This window comes from Oncorhynchus gorbuscha, linkage group LG05 (genome assembly GCF_021184085.1).
Source record: "Oncorhynchus gorbuscha isolate QuinsamMale2020 ecotype Even-year linkage group LG05, OgorEven_v1.0, whole genome shotgun sequence".
Taxonomy (NCBI): Eukaryota; Metazoa; Chordata; class Actinopteri; order Salmoniformes; family Salmonidae; genus Oncorhynchus; species Oncorhynchus gorbuscha.
In genome coordinates, this window is record NC_060177.1 from 85,725,737 (window position 1) to 85,745,959 (window position 20,223).

General features: G+C 41.0%; 1 protein-coding gene across 1 annotated transcript; it reads right to left on the minus strand.

Annotated features, from left to right (window-relative positions):
* Window positions 1–6,508: 6,508 nt before the first annotated feature.
* On the minus strand, window positions 6,509–20,223 carry LOC124035291. The gene is made up of 4 exons (XM_046348752.1): window positions 19,901–20,223; window positions 12,900–13,051; window positions 12,377–12,483; window positions 6,509–7,233 (listed from the first exon to the last, which is right to left on the minus strand). The coding sequence occupies exons 2-4, from the start codon at window positions 13,042–13,044 to the stop codon at window positions 7,042–7,044; spliced, it is 444 nt and encodes a 147-aa protein (XP_046204708.1). The 5' UTR covers window positions 13,045–13,051; window positions 19,901–20,223; the 3' UTR covers window positions 6,509–7,041.

Sequence of the window (20,223 nt, forward strand, 5' to 3'; positions counted from 1 at the left end):
TATAGCTCTGTAATACGATGCCTTCAGTAGAGATGGGACTATCTTTATAGTTCTGCAATATGATGCCTTCAGTAGAGATGGGGCCATCTCTATAGTTCTGTAACATGATTCCTTCAGTAGTGATGACTCCGATGCTTCCCACAGTTGTGTCAAGTTGGTTGGATGTCCTTTGGGTGGTGGACCCTTTAGTCACACACACAGTCAGAGCCATAAATATTTGTGCATTGACCAAGTTATCATTTTGTCTCTCTACGCCACCACAATGGTTTTGACTATCAAGATGACCTTAAAGTGTAGACTTCCAGCTTTAATTTGATGGTATTTACATGCAAATCAGGTGAACGAGGAAAGAATTACAGCACTTTGCAACCCCCCCACCCCCACCCCCATTTTAGGGGCTCAAAAGTAATTGGACAAAATAACATAACCATAAATTAAATTGTGAGTTTTAATACATTGGTTGCAAATCCATTGCAGTCAATGACTGCAGCAAGCGAAGGCAAAATTGTAAAGCTTAGAGACAATCTAATGTTAAACACTGTTAAAGTAACATGGCGACAGGTTAATCTGCCTCACCTAAAGCCCAGTCTGGTGGGAAGCTGCTACAGACCACAAGTACTAACAGTTGCTATGTGTGAAATGCTTGATAATGTATGAGATAACAGTGAAGTATATTTTCTAGGTGATTTAAAATATTGACTGGCTTTCATCAAGCTGCCCACTCAAGAGAAAACTTCAAACTTTAACCAGTGCCTGCAACCTGGTTCAGGTTGTCAGTCAACCTACCAGGGTGTTTACAAACAGCACAGAAATCAAATCATCAACATGTATTGATCATATCTTTACCCCATAGGATGTAGTGATCACAATATAATAGCCATGTCTAGGAAAACCAAAGTCCCGAAGGCTGGGCCTAATGAGAGGGATGAGGCAAAAGCTATAGCAAATAATTCTAGCAGCACAACCGAATGGTAAACGTACTGCAAATTAAGAAATCATGTGACTAAACTAAATAAAAAATAAACTACACTATGAAACAAATGACAGCAAAAAACCACTGACACTACACATCCCAGTATATCTGACCAAATTATAAAAGACAATAATTATCCTTTCAAATTCTATAAAGTAAGAGGTGTGGAAGAGGTGAAAAAATGATTGTTGTCTATCAACAATGACAAGCCACCAGGGTCAGACAACTTGGATGGGAAATGACTTAGGTTTATAGCGGACAATATTGGCACTCCTATTTGCCACATATTAAATTGAAGTCTACTAGAAAGTGTGTTCCCTCAGGCCTGGAGGGAAGCTAAAGTCATTCCGCTACCCAAGAATAGTAAAGCCCCCTTTACTGGCTCAAATAGCCAACCAATCAGCCTGTTAGCAACCCTTAGAAAAAATAGTGTTTGACCAGATACAATGCTATTTCACAGTAAACAAATTGACAACAGACTAGCAGCTCGCTTATTGGGAAGGACACTCAACAAGCACAGCACTTACACAACTGACTGATGATTGGCAGAGAGAAATTGATAATGCAATTATTGTGAGGGCTGTCTTGTTAGACTGCAGTGCCGCTTTTGACATTATCGATCATAGTCTGCTGCTAGAAAAATGAATGTGTTATGGCTTTACACCCCCTGCTATAATGTGGATAAAAAGTTACTTGTCTAACAGAACATAGAAGGTGTTCATTAATGGAAGCCTCTCAAACATAATCCAACTAGATTCAGGAATTCCCCAGGGAAGCTGTTTAGGCCCCTTGCTTTCTTCAATCTTTACTAATGACATGCCACTGGCTTTGAGTAAGGCCAGTGTGTCTATGTATGCAGTGTAGGGATGTTATATGATGTACTGTTTTATTTTTAGCTCATTCAGTACAAACATAGTTCAATGTTTTATCTTTTGTTTTGTTTTATATGTAATGTGGGTGCTTTGGTGTGTTTGGACTAACAAATACAACTACAAATGCATTCTCAATTGGATTCAGGTCAGGCGATAGACTTGGCCATTGCAGAACAATCCACTTCTTTGCCTTAAACAAGTTTTGGGTTGCTTTCGCAGTATGCTTCGGGTCATTGTCCATCTGCACTGTGAAGCGCCGTCCAATGTGTTTTGAAGCATTTGGCTGAATCTGTAGCAGATAATATAGACCTAAACACTTCAGAAATCATCCTGCTGCTTGTCAGCAGTCACATCATCAATAAATACAAGGGAACCAGTTCCATTGGCAGCCATACATGCCCACGCCATAACACTACCTCCACTATGCTTCACAGATGAGGTGGTATGTTCTGATGATGAGCAGTACCTTCCCTTCTCCATAACACTACCTCCACCATGCTTCACAGATGAGGTGGTATGCTCTGATGATGAGCAGTACCTTCCCTTCTCCATAACACTACCTCCACCATGCTTCACAGATGAGGTGGAATGCTCTGATGATGAGCAGTACCCTCCCTTCTCCATACTCTTCTATTCCCATCATTCTGGTACAAGTTGATCTTTGTCTCGTCTGTCGATAGGATGTTGTGCCAGATTTGAACAGGCTTTTTTCGATGTTGTTTGGCCAACTCTAATCTGGTCTTCCTGTTGAGGCCTACCAATTTCATTCTCATTTTTTTATTTCACCTTTATTTAATCAGGTAGGCCAGTTGAGAACAAGTTTTCATTTACAACTGCGACCTGGCCAAGATAAAGCAAAGCAGTGCGACAAAAACAACAACACAGAGTTACACATAAACAAACGTACAGTCAATGACACAATAGAAAAATATATGTACAGTGTGTGCAAATGTAGTAAGATTAGGGAGGTAAGGCAATAAATAGGCCATAGAGGTGAAATAATTACAATTTAGCATTAACGCTGGAGTGATAGATGTGTGATGATGATGTGCAAGTAGAGACACTGGGGTGCAAAAGAATAAAAGAGGTAGTTTGGTGTGCTATTTACAGATGGGCTGTGTACAGGTACAGTGATCGATAAGCTACTCTCACAGCTGATGCTTAAAGTTCGAGTCATTGGCATCAGACAACTGGAAGGAAAGGTGGCCAAAGGAGGTGTTGGCTTTGGGGATGACCAGTGAAATATACCTGCTGGAGCGCGTGCTACGGGTGGGTGTTGCTATGGTAACCAGTGAGCTGAGATAAGGTGGGCATTACCTAGTAAAGACTTATAGATGACCTGGAGCCAGTGGGTTTGGTGACGAATATGTATTGAGGGCCAGCCAACGAGAGCATACAGGTCGCAGTGGTGGGTAGTATATGGGGCTTTGGTGACAAAATGGATGGCGCTGTGATAGACTGCATCCAATTTATTGAGTAGAGTATTTTGTAAATGACATCGCTGAAGTCAAGGTTCAGTAGGATAGTCAGTTTTACTAGGGTATGTTTGGCAGCATGAGTGAAGGAGGTTTGTTGCGAAATAGGAAGCCGATTGTAGATTTAATTTTGGATTGCAGATGCTTAATGTGAGTCTGGAAGGAGATTTTACAGTCTAGCCAGACACCTATGTATTTGCAGTTGTCCACATATTCTAAGTCAGAACCGTCCAAAGTAGTGATGCTAGTCAGGTGGGTAGGTGTAGGCAGCGATCAATTGAAGAGCATGTATTTAGTTTGACTTGCATTTAAAAGCAGTTGGAGGCCACGGAAGGAGTATTGTATGACATTGAAACTCGTTTGGAGGTTAGTTAACACAGTGTCCAAAGAAGGTTCCAGATGTAAACAGAATGGTGTCGTCTGCGTAGAGGTGGATCAGAGAATCACCAGCAGTAAGAGCAACATCATTGATATATCCAGAGATGGTCGGCCTGAGAATTGAACCCTGTGGTACCCCCATAGAGACTGCCAGAGGTCCGGACAACAGGCCCTCTGATTTGACACACTGAACTATATCTGAGAAGTAGTTGGTGAACCATGCGAGGCAGTCATTCCAGAAACCAATGGTTTATGGTTTACGTCTGATGAAGTCTTATAATAATAATAATAATAATAATTATTATTATTATTATGATGAAGTCTTCTCTTGAACTTTGACACAGATATGATGACCTCCTGGAGAGAGTTCTTGATTTGGCCAACTGTTGTGACGGGGTTTTTCTTCAACAGGGAAATCATTTTTCTGTCATCCAAAACAATTGTTTTCCATTGACTTTCGGGCCTTTTGGTGTTCCTGAGCTCACCAGTGCGTTCTTTTATTTTGTGAATGTTTAAAATAAGGCCTCCCGGGTGGCGCAGTGGTTAAGGGCGCCGTAACCGGCCGCGACCGGAAGGTCCGTGGGGCGACGCACAATTGGCCTAGCGTCGGCCGGGTTAGGGAGGGTTTGGCCGGTAGGGATGTCCTTGTCTCATCGCACACCAGTGACTCCTGTTGCGGGCCGGGCGCAGTGCGCACTAACCAAGGTTGCCAGGTGCGCGGTGTTTCCTCCGACACATTGGTGCGGCTGGCTTCCTGGTTGGATGCGCGCTGTGTTAAGAAGCAGTTGGTTGGGTTGTGTATCGGAGGACACATGACTTTCAACCTTTGTCTCTCCCGATCCCGTACGGGAGTTGTAGTGATGAGACAAGACAGTAGCTAAAACAATTGGATACCACGAAATTGGGGAGAAAAAGGGGTAACATTCAACATCAACAAAAAATAATAAAAAAATAAATTAAAATAATGTTTAAAATGGTTGATTTGGCGACACCTCATGGTTTTGCTATCTCTCTGATGGGTTTGTTTTGATTGTTCAGTCTAATGATGTCTTGCTTCACTGGCAGTGACAGCTCTTTGGCCTTCATATTGAGGGTTAAAACAGCAACAGAATCCAAATGCAAATGTCACACTTGAAATCAACTCTAGACCCTTTATCTGATTACTTGTAAATTAACTAATGAGGGAATAACACACATGACCATGGAACAGCTGAGCAGTCAATTGTCAAATTACTTTTGGTCCCTTAAAAAGACGGTTAAAAGAGCTGTATCCCCTAACACCGTTCACCCGATTTGGATGTACAGTTGAAGTCAGAAGTTTACATACACCTTAGCCAAGTACATTTAAACTCAGTTTTTCCACAATTCCTGACATTTAATCCTAGTAAAAATTCCCCGTCTTGGGTCAGTTAGGATCACCACTTTATTGTAAGAATGTGAAATGTTAGAATAATAGTAGAGAGAATTATTTATTTCAGCTTTGATTTATTTCATCACATTCCCAGTGGGTCAGAAATGTACATACACTCAGTTAGTATTTGGTAGCATTGCCTTTAAAATGTTCAACTTGGGTCAAACGTTTCTGGTAGCCTTCCACAAGCTTCCCACAATAAGTTGGGTGAATTCTGTCCCATTCCTCCTGACAGAGCTGGTGTAACTGAGTCAGGCTTGTAGGCATCCTTGCTCACACACACTTGTTCAGTTCTGCCCACAAATGTTCTATAGGACTGAGGTCAGGGCTTTGTGATGGCCAGTCCAATACCTTGACTTTGTTGTCCTTAAGCCATTTTGCCACAACTTTGGAAGTATGCTTGGGGTCATTGTTCATTTGGAAGACCCATTTGCGACCAAGCTTTAACTTCCTGACTGATGTCTTGAGATGTTGCTTCAACATATACACGTCATTTTTCTCCCTCATGATGCCATCTATTTTGTGAAGTGCACCAGTCCCTCCTGCAGCAAAGCACCCACACAACATGATGCTGCCACACCCGTGCATCACAGTTGGGATGATGTTCTTTGGCTTGCAAGCCTCCCCCTTTTTCCTCAAAACATAATGATGGTCATTATGGCCAAACAGTTCTATTTTTATTTAATCAGACCATAGGACATTTCTCCAAAAAGTACAAGCTTTGCCCCAATGTGCAGTCGCAAACCGTAGTCTGGCTTTTTTATGGTGGTTTTGTTGCAGTGTCCTTCGTTGCTGAGCAGCTTAAGGTCGATATAGGACTCGTTTTACTGTGGATATAGATACTTTTGTACCCGTTTCCTCCAGCATCTTCACAAGGTCCTTTGCTGTTGTTCTGGGATTGATTTGCACTTTTTGCACCAAAGCATGTTCATCTGTCAAGCGAAAAGGCACAGAGTTTGAAGGTCGGCCTTGAAATACATCCACAGATACACCTCCAATTGACTCAAATTATGTCAATTGTCCTATCAGAAGCTTCTAAAGCCATGACATCATTTTCTTGAATTTTCCAAGCTGTTTAAAGGCACTTAGTGTATGTAAACCTCTGGCCCACTGGAATTGTGATACAGTGAATTATAAGTGAAATAATCAGTCTGTGAACAATTGTTGGACAAGTTACTTGTGTCATGCACAAAGTAGATGTCCAAACCGACTTGCCAAAACTATAGTTTGTTAACAAGACATGTGGAGTGTTTGAAAAGTGAGTTTTAATGACTCCAACCTAAGTGTATGTAAACTTCCCACTTCAACTGTATATAATATTCTGCCCCTATGGACACATTTATTTTAAGTCATACAAAGAACAGCTTTGCATTCTTTAATGAAATGCAGCACACGGACATAATGTTTCACATTCTTTAATAAAAGTCTCTCCCTCTCAACCCCTGGGAAACATATGTTTCACATTCTTTAATAAAAGTCTCTCCCTCTCACCCCCTGGGAAACATATGTTCACATTGCCAAAGGAAGGGAAATCAATATCAAAAGTTAAAAACAAATTTACACTGAAATTTCCAAAATAATTCAAGCATTTCAAATGTAATTATGTCTATATACAGTGTTTCTCTCTCTCCCATCATTCCTTTTACAAAGTAATTCAACTTGTATTTAGAATTAAATTCTGAGACAAACTCTATGTACTGAATATTGATGTTGAGTGTGCAGGTGTCTGTAAGCAGGGTAGTACCTTCCACAACCGGTTTTGCTCGACTAAAATACACGTAAGCATAGATATAATAGTGGCCTGTAATAATCAAAGATGCTTATCATCCTATTTAAAAGGGATAATTCACTAAGACAAGTATTCTTCTGACCCCGGAAGGCGACAAGCCGGTTATCTATGCAGACAACTGTCAAGATGTCTAATGTACTGATTCACTTTGATGTCAGCCGAAATTTAACCTTCTTTTCCCGTGGGCCGACGGTGACCTTGTTGTTGACGATACAGAGGTACTTTTGAGGTTCCGCCACAGATTTCAGGAGGCCCCACTCCCCCATCTTCTCATGCCACTGGAACAGGCAATTCTCGTCTGAACAGGCTGTCTTCACGTCTGGTTTCATCTCTAGCTGTGGATATAAGCACACAGGAGTGAGATAATACAAACAGCAGTTTTTCCATTTGCTTGCCATGTGGCCTTTCTTTCCTTTTAGTGATTTGGTTCACCGTTTAGTTTTAGTGATTTGTTTCACAGTTTAGTTTTAGTGATTTGGTTCATCGTTTAGTTTTAGTGATTTGGTTCATCGTTTAGTTTTAGTGATTTGGTTCATCGTTTAGTTTTAGTGATTTGGTTCACCGTTTAGTTTTAGTGATTTGGTTCATCGTTTAGTTTTAGTGATTTGGTTCATCGTTTAGTTTTAGTGATTTGGTTCATCGTTTAGTTTTAGTGATTTGTTTCACAGTTTAGTTTTAGTGATTTGGTTCACCGTTTAGTTTTAGTGATTTGGTTCATCATTTAGTTTTAGTGATTTGGTTCATCATTTAGTTTTAGTGATTTGGTTCATCGTTTAGTTTTAGTGATTTGGTTCATCGTTTAGTTTTAGCTCCAGGAGGACTTGTCAAGCGCTACATCTGCCACGTTCCTGCTGTGTCAAAATAGTCACACGCATCAAACTATCGTTAGCCTCAATTATAGATGGACTCCACAGTAAGGGGAAATAGGCTACTGGCCGCCATTATTGTTTTTCTCCCACATCATGGTCCCAAAACAATTATAGATGGACTCCACAGTAAGGGGAAATAGGCTACTGGCCGCCATTATTGTTTTTCTCCCACAGCATGGTCAACAAAAAAATTCTGTACATACTGTGCTTCTTCTGCTGCATGTGCAACAATGTCTGAGAGGTACTTAAATCCAAGACATGGTACTAGTGCTGAAATGTAGATTAGATATGCTGGTGCTACCAAAGGCTTCTATGTGCTGCTGGTGCCAGGGCCGGGCCAGAATGAATCAGTTGGACTGGCATTAGATTTACATAGGTGGACCCATTGTTAACAGGTGTTATAATAAAGACCGTAGGTTTATAGTTTGGGAAGTTCACAATTTATGCTGCCAATCTGTTTGCCACTTATGATTCTTTTTACATGAACGTTTTTAATGGAACAGTTTAATTTCAATAACGTTTTTGTTGCTCAAAATTAATTGTCAGGTGGTTCATAATAAAAATATGAATTCAAATGAAAAAAATCTAAAACTTAAAATTCAACTAATACTAGAACAACACCATTTAACATCTGGACACATTGATACACCATGACCCATTGGCATCTAAAGAAATTAGTGCATGGAACTCAGCCTATAAGCCAATGCAACAGTAGACCTACAACTTCCATGATCAACTAAGTAAAATACATAGGCCTAAAGACAAAATAAATAAAACATGTAGAAAATACACTGATAAATTCAGGTTCTTTAAAACTCAACCCTGCCTGTCTGCCTCCCTTTCTAATCTGCCTTGATTTGAGCTATGGCTAGTGAAGTGCATCAACATGTCAACTCAACGTCGGAGGTACCTGCTATCAGGACAGAGACAAAATAATGAAAAAAAGAGACAAAACTCTTAAATTACAGTTATGAAATGAACAAATACTTGTTTCTGGAGTACAGCAGATATGCCTACTAGTTACATATGGAATGGAGAATATATACAAACATACATACTGTTGAAGGTGGAACTTTACATATACCTTAATCTCAGTTTTTCACAATTCCTGATATTTAACCATTGTAAAAAATTCTCTGTCTTAGGTCAGTTAGGATCACCACTTTATTTTAAATGTGAAATGTCAGAAGAGAGAATGATTTATTTCAGCTTTTATTTCTTTCATCACATTCCCAGTGGCTCAGAAGTTTACATACACTCAATTAGTATTTGGTAACATTGCGTTTAAATTGTTTAACTTGGGTCAAATGTGTCTGGTAGCCTTCCACAAGCTTCCCACAATACGATGAGTGAGTTTTGGCCCATTCCTCCTGACATAGCCGGTGTAACTGAGTCAGGTTTGTAGGCCTCCTTGCTCGCACACGCTTTTTCAGTTCTGCCCACAAATTTTCTATAGGACTGAGGTCAGGGCTTTGTGATGGCCACTTGATGAATACCTTGACTTTGTTGTCCTTAAGCCATTTTGCCACAACTTTGAAAGTATGCTTGGGGTTAATGTCCATTTGGAAGACCCATATGCTAACAAGCCTTAGCTTCCTGACTGATGTCTTGAGATGTTGCTTCAAAATATCCACATAATTGTCTGTCCTCATGATGCCATCTATTTTGTGAAGTGCACCAGTCCCTCCTGCAGCAAAGCACCCCCACACCATGATGCTGCCACACCCGTGCATCACGGTTGAGATGGTGTTCTTTGGCTTGCAAGCAATGTGCAGTTGTAAACAGTAGTCTGGCTTTTTTAATGGCGGTTTTGGAGCAGTGGCTTCTTCCTTGCTGAGCGGCCAGTTATGTCGATAAAGGACTTGTTTTTACTGTGGATATAGATACTTTTGTACCTGTTAACTCCATCTTCACAAGGTCCTTTGCTGTTGTTCTGGGATTTATTTGCACTTTTCGCACCAAAGTACATTCATCCCTAGGAGACAGAGCGCGTCTCCTTCCTGAGTGGTATGACGGCTGCGTGGTCCCATGGTGTTTATACTTGCGTACTATTGTTTGTACAGATGAACGTGGTACCTTCAGACGTTTGGAAATTGCTCCCAAGAATGAACTAGACTTATGGGGGTCTACCATTTTTCTTCCGAGGTCTTGGCTGACTTCTTTTGATTTTCCCATGATGTCAAGCAAAGAGGCACGGAGTTTGAAGGTAGGCCTTGAAATACATCCACAGGTACACCTCCAATTGATTCAAAGGATGTCAATTAGCCTATCAGAAGCTTCTATTTTTTTTCACCATAATTTTCTTGAATTTTCCAAGCTGTTTAAAGGCACAGTCAACTTAGTGTATGTAAACTTCTGACCCACTGGAATTGTGATACAGTGAATTATAAGTGAAATAATTTGTCTGTAAACAATTGTTGGACAATTTACTAGTGTCATGCACATATTATATGTCCTAACCGACTTGACAAAACTACAGTTTGTTAACAAGAAATGTGTGGAGTGTTTGAAAAACAAGTTGTTTTAATGACTCCAACCTAAGTGTATGTAAACTTCTGACTTCAACTGTACACACACACACACACACACACACACACACACACACACACACACACACACACACACACACACACACACACACACACACACACACACACACACACACACACACACACACACACACACACACACACACTACCTTTCAAAAGTTTGGCGTCACTTAGAAATGTCCTTGTTTTTGAAAGAAAATTTAATGAACAAGAATTGTGCTTAACATAAAATTGATCATAAATACAGTGTAGACATTGTTAATAATGTTATAAATTACTATTGTGGCTGGAAACGGCAGATATTTTTGTGGAATATCTACTTAGGCGAACAGAGGCTCATTATCACCATCACTCCTGTGTTCTAAAGGCACGATGTGTTAGTTAATCCAAGTTTATCCTTTTAAAAGGCTAATTGATCATTAGAAAACCCTTTTGCAATTATGTTAGTTATGACGACCCTCCCACTCTGTCTGCCGAATTCGCTCTCTATGCTCTTGTTTTCCTGAATAGGATGTTGGTGGGCGGAGCAGAGGGTTGTTAGAGAAATGGGACACACCTGGGCTCGGGTGTGTCCCAAGATAAATGCACCTCTTCCCCATTCATCGGGAAGACTCTCTCCATGCAGACACAGACTTTGGTTGTGGCTGTTTGCGTTGGCACCTTTCAACACCCCTCATTATCACATTTATGCACGCAACCACTCACTACACACACTATCAATTCTTATTTAGTTTACTTAAGGAATAACAAAATATATTAACTAATCTCCACGTCGTCTCCCTTTTTGTTACGCACTTTGAGCCGGTTCGTGACACAGCACAGCTGAAAACTTTCCGATTAAAGAAGCAATAAAACTGGCCTTTAGACTAGCTGAGAATCTGGAACATCAGCATTTGTGGGTTTGTTTACAGGCTCAGAATAGCCAGAAACAAAGAAATTCCAGTATTTATTTTTGCTGAGTTATATATATATATATATATTTTAAGAACAGTAAATTACTAATACCAAATGATGGGGATTGACATTAATATCTACTAGTCCTTATGGTTACAAATATAAGGTGGAATTGATCCAATAAAAAATATCAAATGGCAAACAATTCACACAATGAATGTGGAAGAATTGGCAGAAGACATTGGTGCACATTCTGGAGAGCGACGCCCATATCGTCGCCACACACCCCTCCCCTTGTCTCAGCATTTTAAATTATACTCAAGGAACCATCTTCACACATAATAGATGCTTTTCACAGACAGCCACAAGTCAAACAGCAACGTGGCTCTGCCCAAACAGGCCTACGTACCTGTGATTTGAAACAATACAAAGCAAAGATAAAAATGTTTAAGAAGCTGATGATCCAAGTCAAACTCTCTGGTAAAAGTATTTTAAATGATTTTATTTGGACGGGGGTAATTATATAATTTTGGCAAACCATCAATTTACTTTAGGGTAAGCCAGCATCCAAACAGTGCACTGTGCAACCGCCAACTCTCAGTTCTAATTAGCTTAGCTGAAACCAGAGATCTGGAAATGATGACGAGATGCTCATGTTTCCGCCCTAACAATGCGAGTCATTGTCCCAAAGGTGGGAATGCAGGTGACAAGCTTAGGTTTGCATATTATGCCCATAAACCCATTGGGCTTATTGGGGATAGATTTTGGCAAGAGTGAGCCATCTTGCTTCTCCTCTTCCTCTCTGCTAAAATTAGCGAGTGAAACAGCGCCCCTCTGTCTTACTATCTGATGCTGTCTGGCCAGAAAAAGCCATGCCAAACTCATATTGTCCAGACCGCATCAGATTCGTGGTCTACGGAGACAGAGTGGTGCTGTTCTGCACAAATCTGAGGCTTTATCAGAGACTGATAAGTCTTTATGTCAGCGTGCGTCTCGGTCAAATAAATGATCAATATTTGATTTGTACGGATAAGGAGGTTGGGCGGGCCAGACCCCATAGGTCCCGCACATAACACTCTCTGACTTCTATGGAGTTGGTCAATTCTTGTAGTCCAAAAGAGTCCGCAACAAACGTATTTTCAAATGCAATGAAATATATGTATTACCTTCACGTCATCCCCGTCGACAACAGAGAAAACTGTCTGATCATTATGCCGGAAACTGAACGCCAATCCAACAGATTTCGAATCCCTTTTCAAGTGGTAGACGGTCACTGAAAAGCAAAATAAGCATTCTTTACTTCCTAGGGTGTGATAAAAATCTACACATTTTTTCCACCAATAGTTGTATTTCTTTTCTTCTTGTTGCCACAAAAAACAGTCAACAAAGTAATGAATTCAGTTAGAATGTCCCTTTAAAGCAGGTGTGGAGGGCCATGTGTCTGCTGTTTTTTCTCTTCATTTCGATGTGTGTTCAATTAAGACCTAAAAAAAACATGTAAGGGGAGTTCCTAACTAATCAATGATAAACTACAAGGGGAGGAGCCAAAATCCACCTCCACTCCAGGAAGTGAATTTAACACCCCTCTGCTTTAAAGGGACACAATACACTATTCTTTATGGGTCTTCTGCAGAAATCACACATTTTACACAATGCAGCAAACAGCACCACTTTAATTCATACTCCTACCTTCATGATTGATTTTCTCATTCTTTTGCTTCTCCTTGACAATGATGACTGGTTGGTTTCGAGAAAAGGAATTTCTGACTGACGCTATCTTCCCTGTTACTTCCATGTGCTTGTAGGTGGTGTGGATTATTTCTTCTCCTGACATGGTAGATCTGTAGAACAACAAACGATCAATTAACAAGATACAGAATGGAGAAAGTTTTGTTGATGCCGAGGAATGTATATGTTTTTAAATAACATTCTTAGTAAAGTTCAGAGAACATTCTAAAAATGTTATGGCAAGTTTTCTTAATGTTCTTGGGAAAATTTGAGAACTTTAAAAACTTTTTTTATAGTGTTTGCAAACTGATACATGACACATTAATGCCAAAATAACATGAAAAACAGGCAACAAAACTTTATTAAATAATAACACACACACATACACACATTTTAGCTAAACAGACGGGGCTCAAAACAGCTGGGGTCCCCACCGACCGACCGTAAACTAAAACAAAGACAGGCATAATGGCAGTACTCCTTAGACACTGTGGATCCAAAGGGGCTAAATGAGGATTTTTCACTGTTCTTGTTTCTATAATGTTGTTGCCTTGTTCTTTGGGGTCTCTGTCTCTCCGGATTCACAGACACCCAAATATCAGCTATGTATAATTACAATAATTATAATTATTATTATAAATAATAATTTGACCTGTTGATTAACGAGACACACAATTTATTTTATTAAGTTGTGTAATAATTTACCCGAACGTATTATAATGATGTATTTCTTTACATGGTTGTGTCTCAATGAGCCACTAGGCTATAAATAGGAGCTATGTGCAATGGTCAGGTCGCTTTGAGGAAGACGTCAGCTTGACTTCGAGACGCCAGTCACCTGTTCGCATCCTGTACAATGGGTTAACGTGAGCAAAAATACATGAATCTCTTCCTTGTTTTTGTTGAGTGCTCCAACTCCATTTGAACTGGAATTAGTCATTTCCTTTGCTTGTTGACGCAGGAAAGCCCACCTGAATCTATTTCAATCCCACTTTGTAATGCAACAAAATGGGTGAATTTTTTTTTTGTGGGTCTCAGTAGGTTCTTGCATTACCCATAACACAATTACAAACTACTATCTCAACACTTTGTTTATGAACTCAGCAGTACATACATACTCTCCACATTATCTTCATTTTAAGATGGAATCAACAGTAGTGGGAAACAGCGTCACTGTCTACTCTGTCTACTGTCTGTTACTGTCTACTGTCTGTTACTATCTGTCACTGTCTACTGTCTGTTACTGTCTGTTCCTGTCTACTGTCTGTTACTGTCTACTGTCTGTTACTGTCTGTCTGTTACTGTCTGTCACTGTCTACTGTCTGTTACTATCTGTCACTGTCTACTGTCTGTTCCTGTCTACTGTCTGTCACTGTCTGTCACTGTCTACTGTCTGTCACTGTCTACTGTCTGTCACTGTCTACTGTCTGTTACTATCTACTGTCTGTCACTGTCTGTTACTGTCTGTTACTGTCTACTGTCTGTCACTATCTGTCACTGTCTGTTACTGTCTACTGTCTGTCACTGTCTGTCTGTTACTATCGTCACTGTCTACTGTCTGTTCCTGTCTACTGTCTGTCACTGTCTGTCTGTTACTGTCTGTCTACTGTCTGTTCCTGTCTACTGTCTGTCTGTCTGTCACTGTCTACTGTCTGTCACTGTCTACTGTCTGTCTACTGTCTGTCTACTGTCTGTCACTGTCTACTGTCTGTCACTGTCTACTGTCTGTTCCTGTCTACTGTCTGTCACTGTCTGTTACTGTCTGTTACTGTCTACTGTCTGTCACTGTCTGTCTGTTCCTGTCTACTGTCTGTTACTGTCTACTGTCTGTTACTGTACTGTCTGTCTGTCACTGTCTACTGTCTGTTCCTGTCTACTGTCTGTCACTGTCTGTTCCACTGTCTACTGTCTGTCACTGTCTGTCTGTCACTGTCTACTGTCTGTTCCTGTCTACTGTCTGTTACTGTCTGTTACTGTCTACTGTCTGTCACTGTCTACTGTCTGTCACTGTCTACTGTCTGTTCCTGTCTACTGTCTGTCACTGTCTGTCACTGTCTACTGTCTGTCACTGTCTACTGTCTGTCACTGTCTGTTCCTGTCTACTGTCTGTCACTGTCTGTTACTGTCTGTTACTGTCTACTGTCTGTTCCTGTCTACTGTCTGTCACTGTCTACTGTCTGTTCCTGTCTACTGTCTGTTACTGTCTACTGTCTTTCACTGTCTACTATCTGTCACTGTCTACTGTCTGCTACTGTCTACTGTCTGTCACTGTCTACTGTCTGTTACTGTCTGTCACTGTCTACTGTCTGTTACTGTCTGTCACTGTCTACTGTCTGTTCCTGTCTGTCACTGTTTAACTGTCTGTTACTGTCTATCACTGTCTGTTACTGTGTGTTACTGTCTACTGTCTGTTACTGTCTACTGTCTGTCACTGTCTGATACTGTCTACTGTCTGTTACTGTCTGTCACTGTCTATCACTGTCTGATACTGTCTGTCACTGTCTACTGTCTGTCACTGTCTACTGTCTGTCGCGGTCTACTGTCTGTTGCGGTCTACTGTCTGTCGCGGTCTACTGTCTGTTCCTGTCTGTCACTGTCTACTGTCTACTGTCTGTTCCTGTCTACTGTCTGTTCCTGTCTGTCACTGTCTGATACTGTCTGTCACTGTCTCCCGTCTGTTCCTGTCTACTGTCTGTTCCTGTCTGTCACTGTCTACTGTCTGTTCCTGTCTGTCACTGTCTGTTACTATCTGTCACTGTCTACTGTCTGTTACTGTCTGTCTACTGTCTGTTGCTGTCTACTATCTGTTACTGTCTACTGTCTGTCACTGTCTGTTACTATCTGTCACTGTCTACTGTCTGTTACTGTCTGTCACTGTCTACTGTCTGTTACTGTCTGTCACTGTCTACTGTCTGTTCCTGTCTGTCACTGTTTAACTGTCTGTTACTGTCTGTTACTGTGTGTTACTGTCTACTGTATGTTACTGTCTACTGTCTGTCACTGTCTGATACTGTCTACTGTCTGTTACTGTCTGTCACTGTCTATCACTGTCTGTTACTGTGTGTTACTGTCTACTGTCTGTTACTGTCTACTGTCTGTCACTGTCTGATACTGTCTGTCACTGTCTACTGTCTGTCACTGTCTACTGTCTGTCGCGGTCTACTGTCTGTTCCTGTCTGTCACTGTCAACTGTCTACTGTCTGTTCCTGTCTACTGTCTGTTCCTGTCTGTCACTGTCTGATACTGTCTGTCACTGTCTCCTGTCTGTCACTGTCTGATACTGTCTGTCACTGTCTGTCTGTTACTGTCTCCTGTCTGTTACTGTCTCCTGTCTGTTACTCTCTGTCTGTCTGTCACTGTCTGTCTGTCACTGTCTCCTGTCTGTTCCTGTCTACTGTCTGTTCCTGTCTGTCACTGTCTGTTCCTGTCTACTGTCTGTTCCTGTCTGTCACTGTCTGATACTGTCTGTCACTGTCTGTCTGTTACTGTCTCCTGTCTGTTACTGTCTCCTGTCTGTTACTCTCTGTTACTGTCTGTCACTGTCTGATACTGTCTGTCACTGTCTCCTGTCTGTTCCTGTCTACTGTCTGTTCCTGTCTGTCACTGTCTGATACTGTCTGTTCCTGTCTACTGTCTGTTCCTGTCTGTCACTGTCTGATACTGTCTGTCACTGTCTGTCTGTTACTGTCTCCTGTCTGTTACTGTCTCCTGTCTGTTACTCTCTGTTACTGTCTACTGTCTGTTACTGTCTACTGTCTGTTACTCTCTGTTACTGTCTCCTGTCTGTTACTGTCTCCTGTCTGTTACTGTCTCCTGTCTGTTACTGTGTCCTGTCTGTTACTGTCTCCTGTCTGTTACTCTCTGTTACTGTCTCCTGTCTGTTACTGTCTCCTGTCTGTTACTGTCTCCTGTCTGTTACTGTCTCCTGTCTGTTACTGTCTCCTGTCCGTTACTGTCTGTTACTGTCTCCTGTCTGTTACTGTCTCCTGTCTGTTACTGTCTCCTGTCTGTTACTGTCTCCTGTCTGTTACTGTCTGTTACTCTCTGTTACTGTCTCCTGTCTGTTACTGTCTCCTGTCTGTCACTGTTGTTGTAGTTATTGTTACATATAGAGACAGATATGACACTATTGAGCAAAGATAGGTGTACATTAGACCACAAACAGAAAGCGGACAGGAAACCACAGATTAAACAGACATAAGTGTAATGGCTGAAGCCATACGTGCTTTACTGTGCATAAGGGCTTAGGGCAAAGAGGAGGAGGTGACCCTTAAATACATGATCTATTATGGAAAGAGCAGGACATCATTATAAAGATTAGATAGAGAGGAACAAACATAAGTGCTTAGGGTAAAGGACATAAGTGCTTAGGTTAAAGGACATAAGTGCTTAGGGTAAAGGACATAAGTGCTTAGGTTAAAGGACATAAGTGCTTAGGGTAAAGGACATAAGTGCTTAGGGTAAAGGACATAAGTGCTTAGGGTAAAGGACATAAGTGCTTAGGGTAAAGGACATAAGTGCTTAGGGTAAAGGACATAAGTGCGTAGGGTAAAGGACATAAGTGCTTAGGGTAAAGGACATAAGTGCTTAGGGTAAAGGACATAAGTGCTTAGGGTAAAGGACATAAGTGCTTAGGTTAAAGGACATAAGTGCTTAGGGTAAAGGACATAAGTGCTTAGGGTAAGATAGACATATATTAATTAACTCCAACACCATCACTAAGTTTGCCGATGACACAAGATTGGTATGCCTGATCACCGACCACGATGAGACAGCCTATAGGGATGAGGTCACACCTTGCTGTGTGATGCCTGGACAACAACCTCTCCCTCAATGTGATCAAGACAAAGGAGAGGATTGTGGACTACAGGAAAAGGAGGACCGAGCACGCTCCCATTCTCATCAACATTGCTGTAGTGGATCAGGTTGAGAGCTTCAAGTTCCTTGGCGTCCACATCACCAACAAACTATCATGGTCCAAGCACACCAAGACTGTCGTGAAGAGGGCACGACAAAGCCTATTCCCCCTCAGGAATCTGAAAAGATTTGGCATGGGTCCTCAGATCCTCAAATTCTACAGCTGCACCATTGAGAGCATCCTGACTGGTTGCATCACTGCCTGGTATGGCAACTGCTTGGCCTCCGACCGCAAGGCACTAGAGTGTAGTGCGTACGGCCCAGTACATCACTGGTGCCAATCTTCCTGTGATCCAGGACCTCTATACCAGGTGGTGTCAGATGAAGGCCCTAAAAAATGTCAGACTCCAGTCACCCCAGTCATAGACTGTTCTACTGCAGTTTCTACCCCCAAGCCGTAAGACTACTGATCAGCTAATCAAATTGCTACCCAGACTATTTGCATTGCCCCCGCCCCCCCATCTTTTACGCTGCTGCTACTCTCTGTTATTATCTATGTAGTCACTTTAATAACTCTACCTGCATGTACATATTACCTCAATTACCTTGACTAACCGGTGCCCCCGCACATTGACTCTATACCGGTACCCCTTGTATTTAGCCTCCACCTTGACTCTATACCGGTACCCCCTGTATATAGCCTCCACATTGACTCTATACCGGTACCCCTTGTATATAGCCTCTCTATTGTTATTTTACTGCTGCTCTTTAAATATTTGTTACTTTCATTTGTTTTTATTTTTTAAATGTACTTGTCTATTTTAGTCTTAACACATATTTTTTTCTTACAACTGCATTGTTGGTTAAGGGCTTGTAAGTAACCATTTCACTGTCAGGTCTACAGCCTTTGTATTCCACGCATTTTTTAATTTTTAATTTAACCTTTATTTAACAAGGCAAGTCAGTTAAGAACATATTCTTATTTTCAATGACGGCCTAGGAACAGTGGGTTAACTGCCTGTTCAGGGGCAGAACGACAGATTTGTACCTTGTCAGCTCGGGGGTTTGAACTCACAACCTTCCGGTTACTAGTCCAACGCTCTAACCACTAGGCCACGCTGCCGCCCCAATTTGACAAATAAAGTGTGATTTGATTTGGTCATTCATGCTGAAAGGTTAAGCCCAGTGTAGCAATCTGCCAACCTCCTTAAAGGCAGGCATAAATACTCTTTAAAAAAAAAGTACATGCAAACACGCATCTGCCAGCTTAAAAACATTGTGAAGTTGGAATTCCCACCCAGTTGCCAAAATGAAATAAAAAATGGACGTCCTTAATGGCACTGCCCATGCTAATGAGTCACTTTGGCCACTATAGCTCTCTATCATTCTCTATGGTCTATTGTTTGTCTTTTAAACCATAATTTCCTCTCTTTGGTTTCAGCATTTTAAACACCTTGAGCAAATAATGTACTCACAGCATTCTATATTTTCGTGAAGCTTGCATTCAATGGCCTCTCCCTGTTGCACACATGAACCTTCCATTCCCTCCTGTCCCAAGGGGATTTATGCCTGATTTAAGATGAAATCAACAACCCTGATACTTTATATGGCACTTAATAGGCATTTACTACAGTACTTATTTATTTATTTAACCTCTTGAAATGAGAGAACGTGTTTTTTTAAAAATTAAGTTCAACATGAGCGCTTTATGACAGAATGTTATACTTCTCAAACGGCAGAGGTGGAACAACTCAACCAAGTTGTATTCTCCAGTAATCAATGTGTAAACTATATCATTAATAAAAATAACTCTGAACAGCAGGAAATATTGCAACTTGCACCTTTACATTTGATAACCTTTATAAACGTATATGATTAAATAACACGTTTCTTCATTTACACAAATGGCAATGAATCCAATCCATTAAATAAAATAATTGATAAAGAAAATACGTCTAGAAATGGTTAGTATTTCATTGGGATTCCTGGGGTCCAAAACAGGACAATGCTATGCTGCAAATATCACATTCTGTAGAATAAAAACAAAATCATTCTAAACGAATAAAATACACTTGTTAAAAAATAAGTTCGAGAAATTTACATACTTTCTCCGTTGCCTCGTCTTGTGGATGCTGAGTTGTAAAAGTTTGGTGCTGGAATGCTGTTGTGCTTTCTTGGTTATAGGATCTGCAATGTCTGTACGCTCACGGCGCACCCCAACAATTTTATAGAGCGCACACCGGAATGCGAAAGCATTCGCAAGCAAATGGCACCCAAAAAGATTGGTGAGTATCGACGGTAACAAGCAAATGGCACCCAGATTGGTGAATATCGACGGTTAAATCAACAAGTTAAACCAGAAACATAATTTATAGAAACTATATTGAGCATTCCAGGTACATTTTATATGGAAGGGTGGGACGGCAGT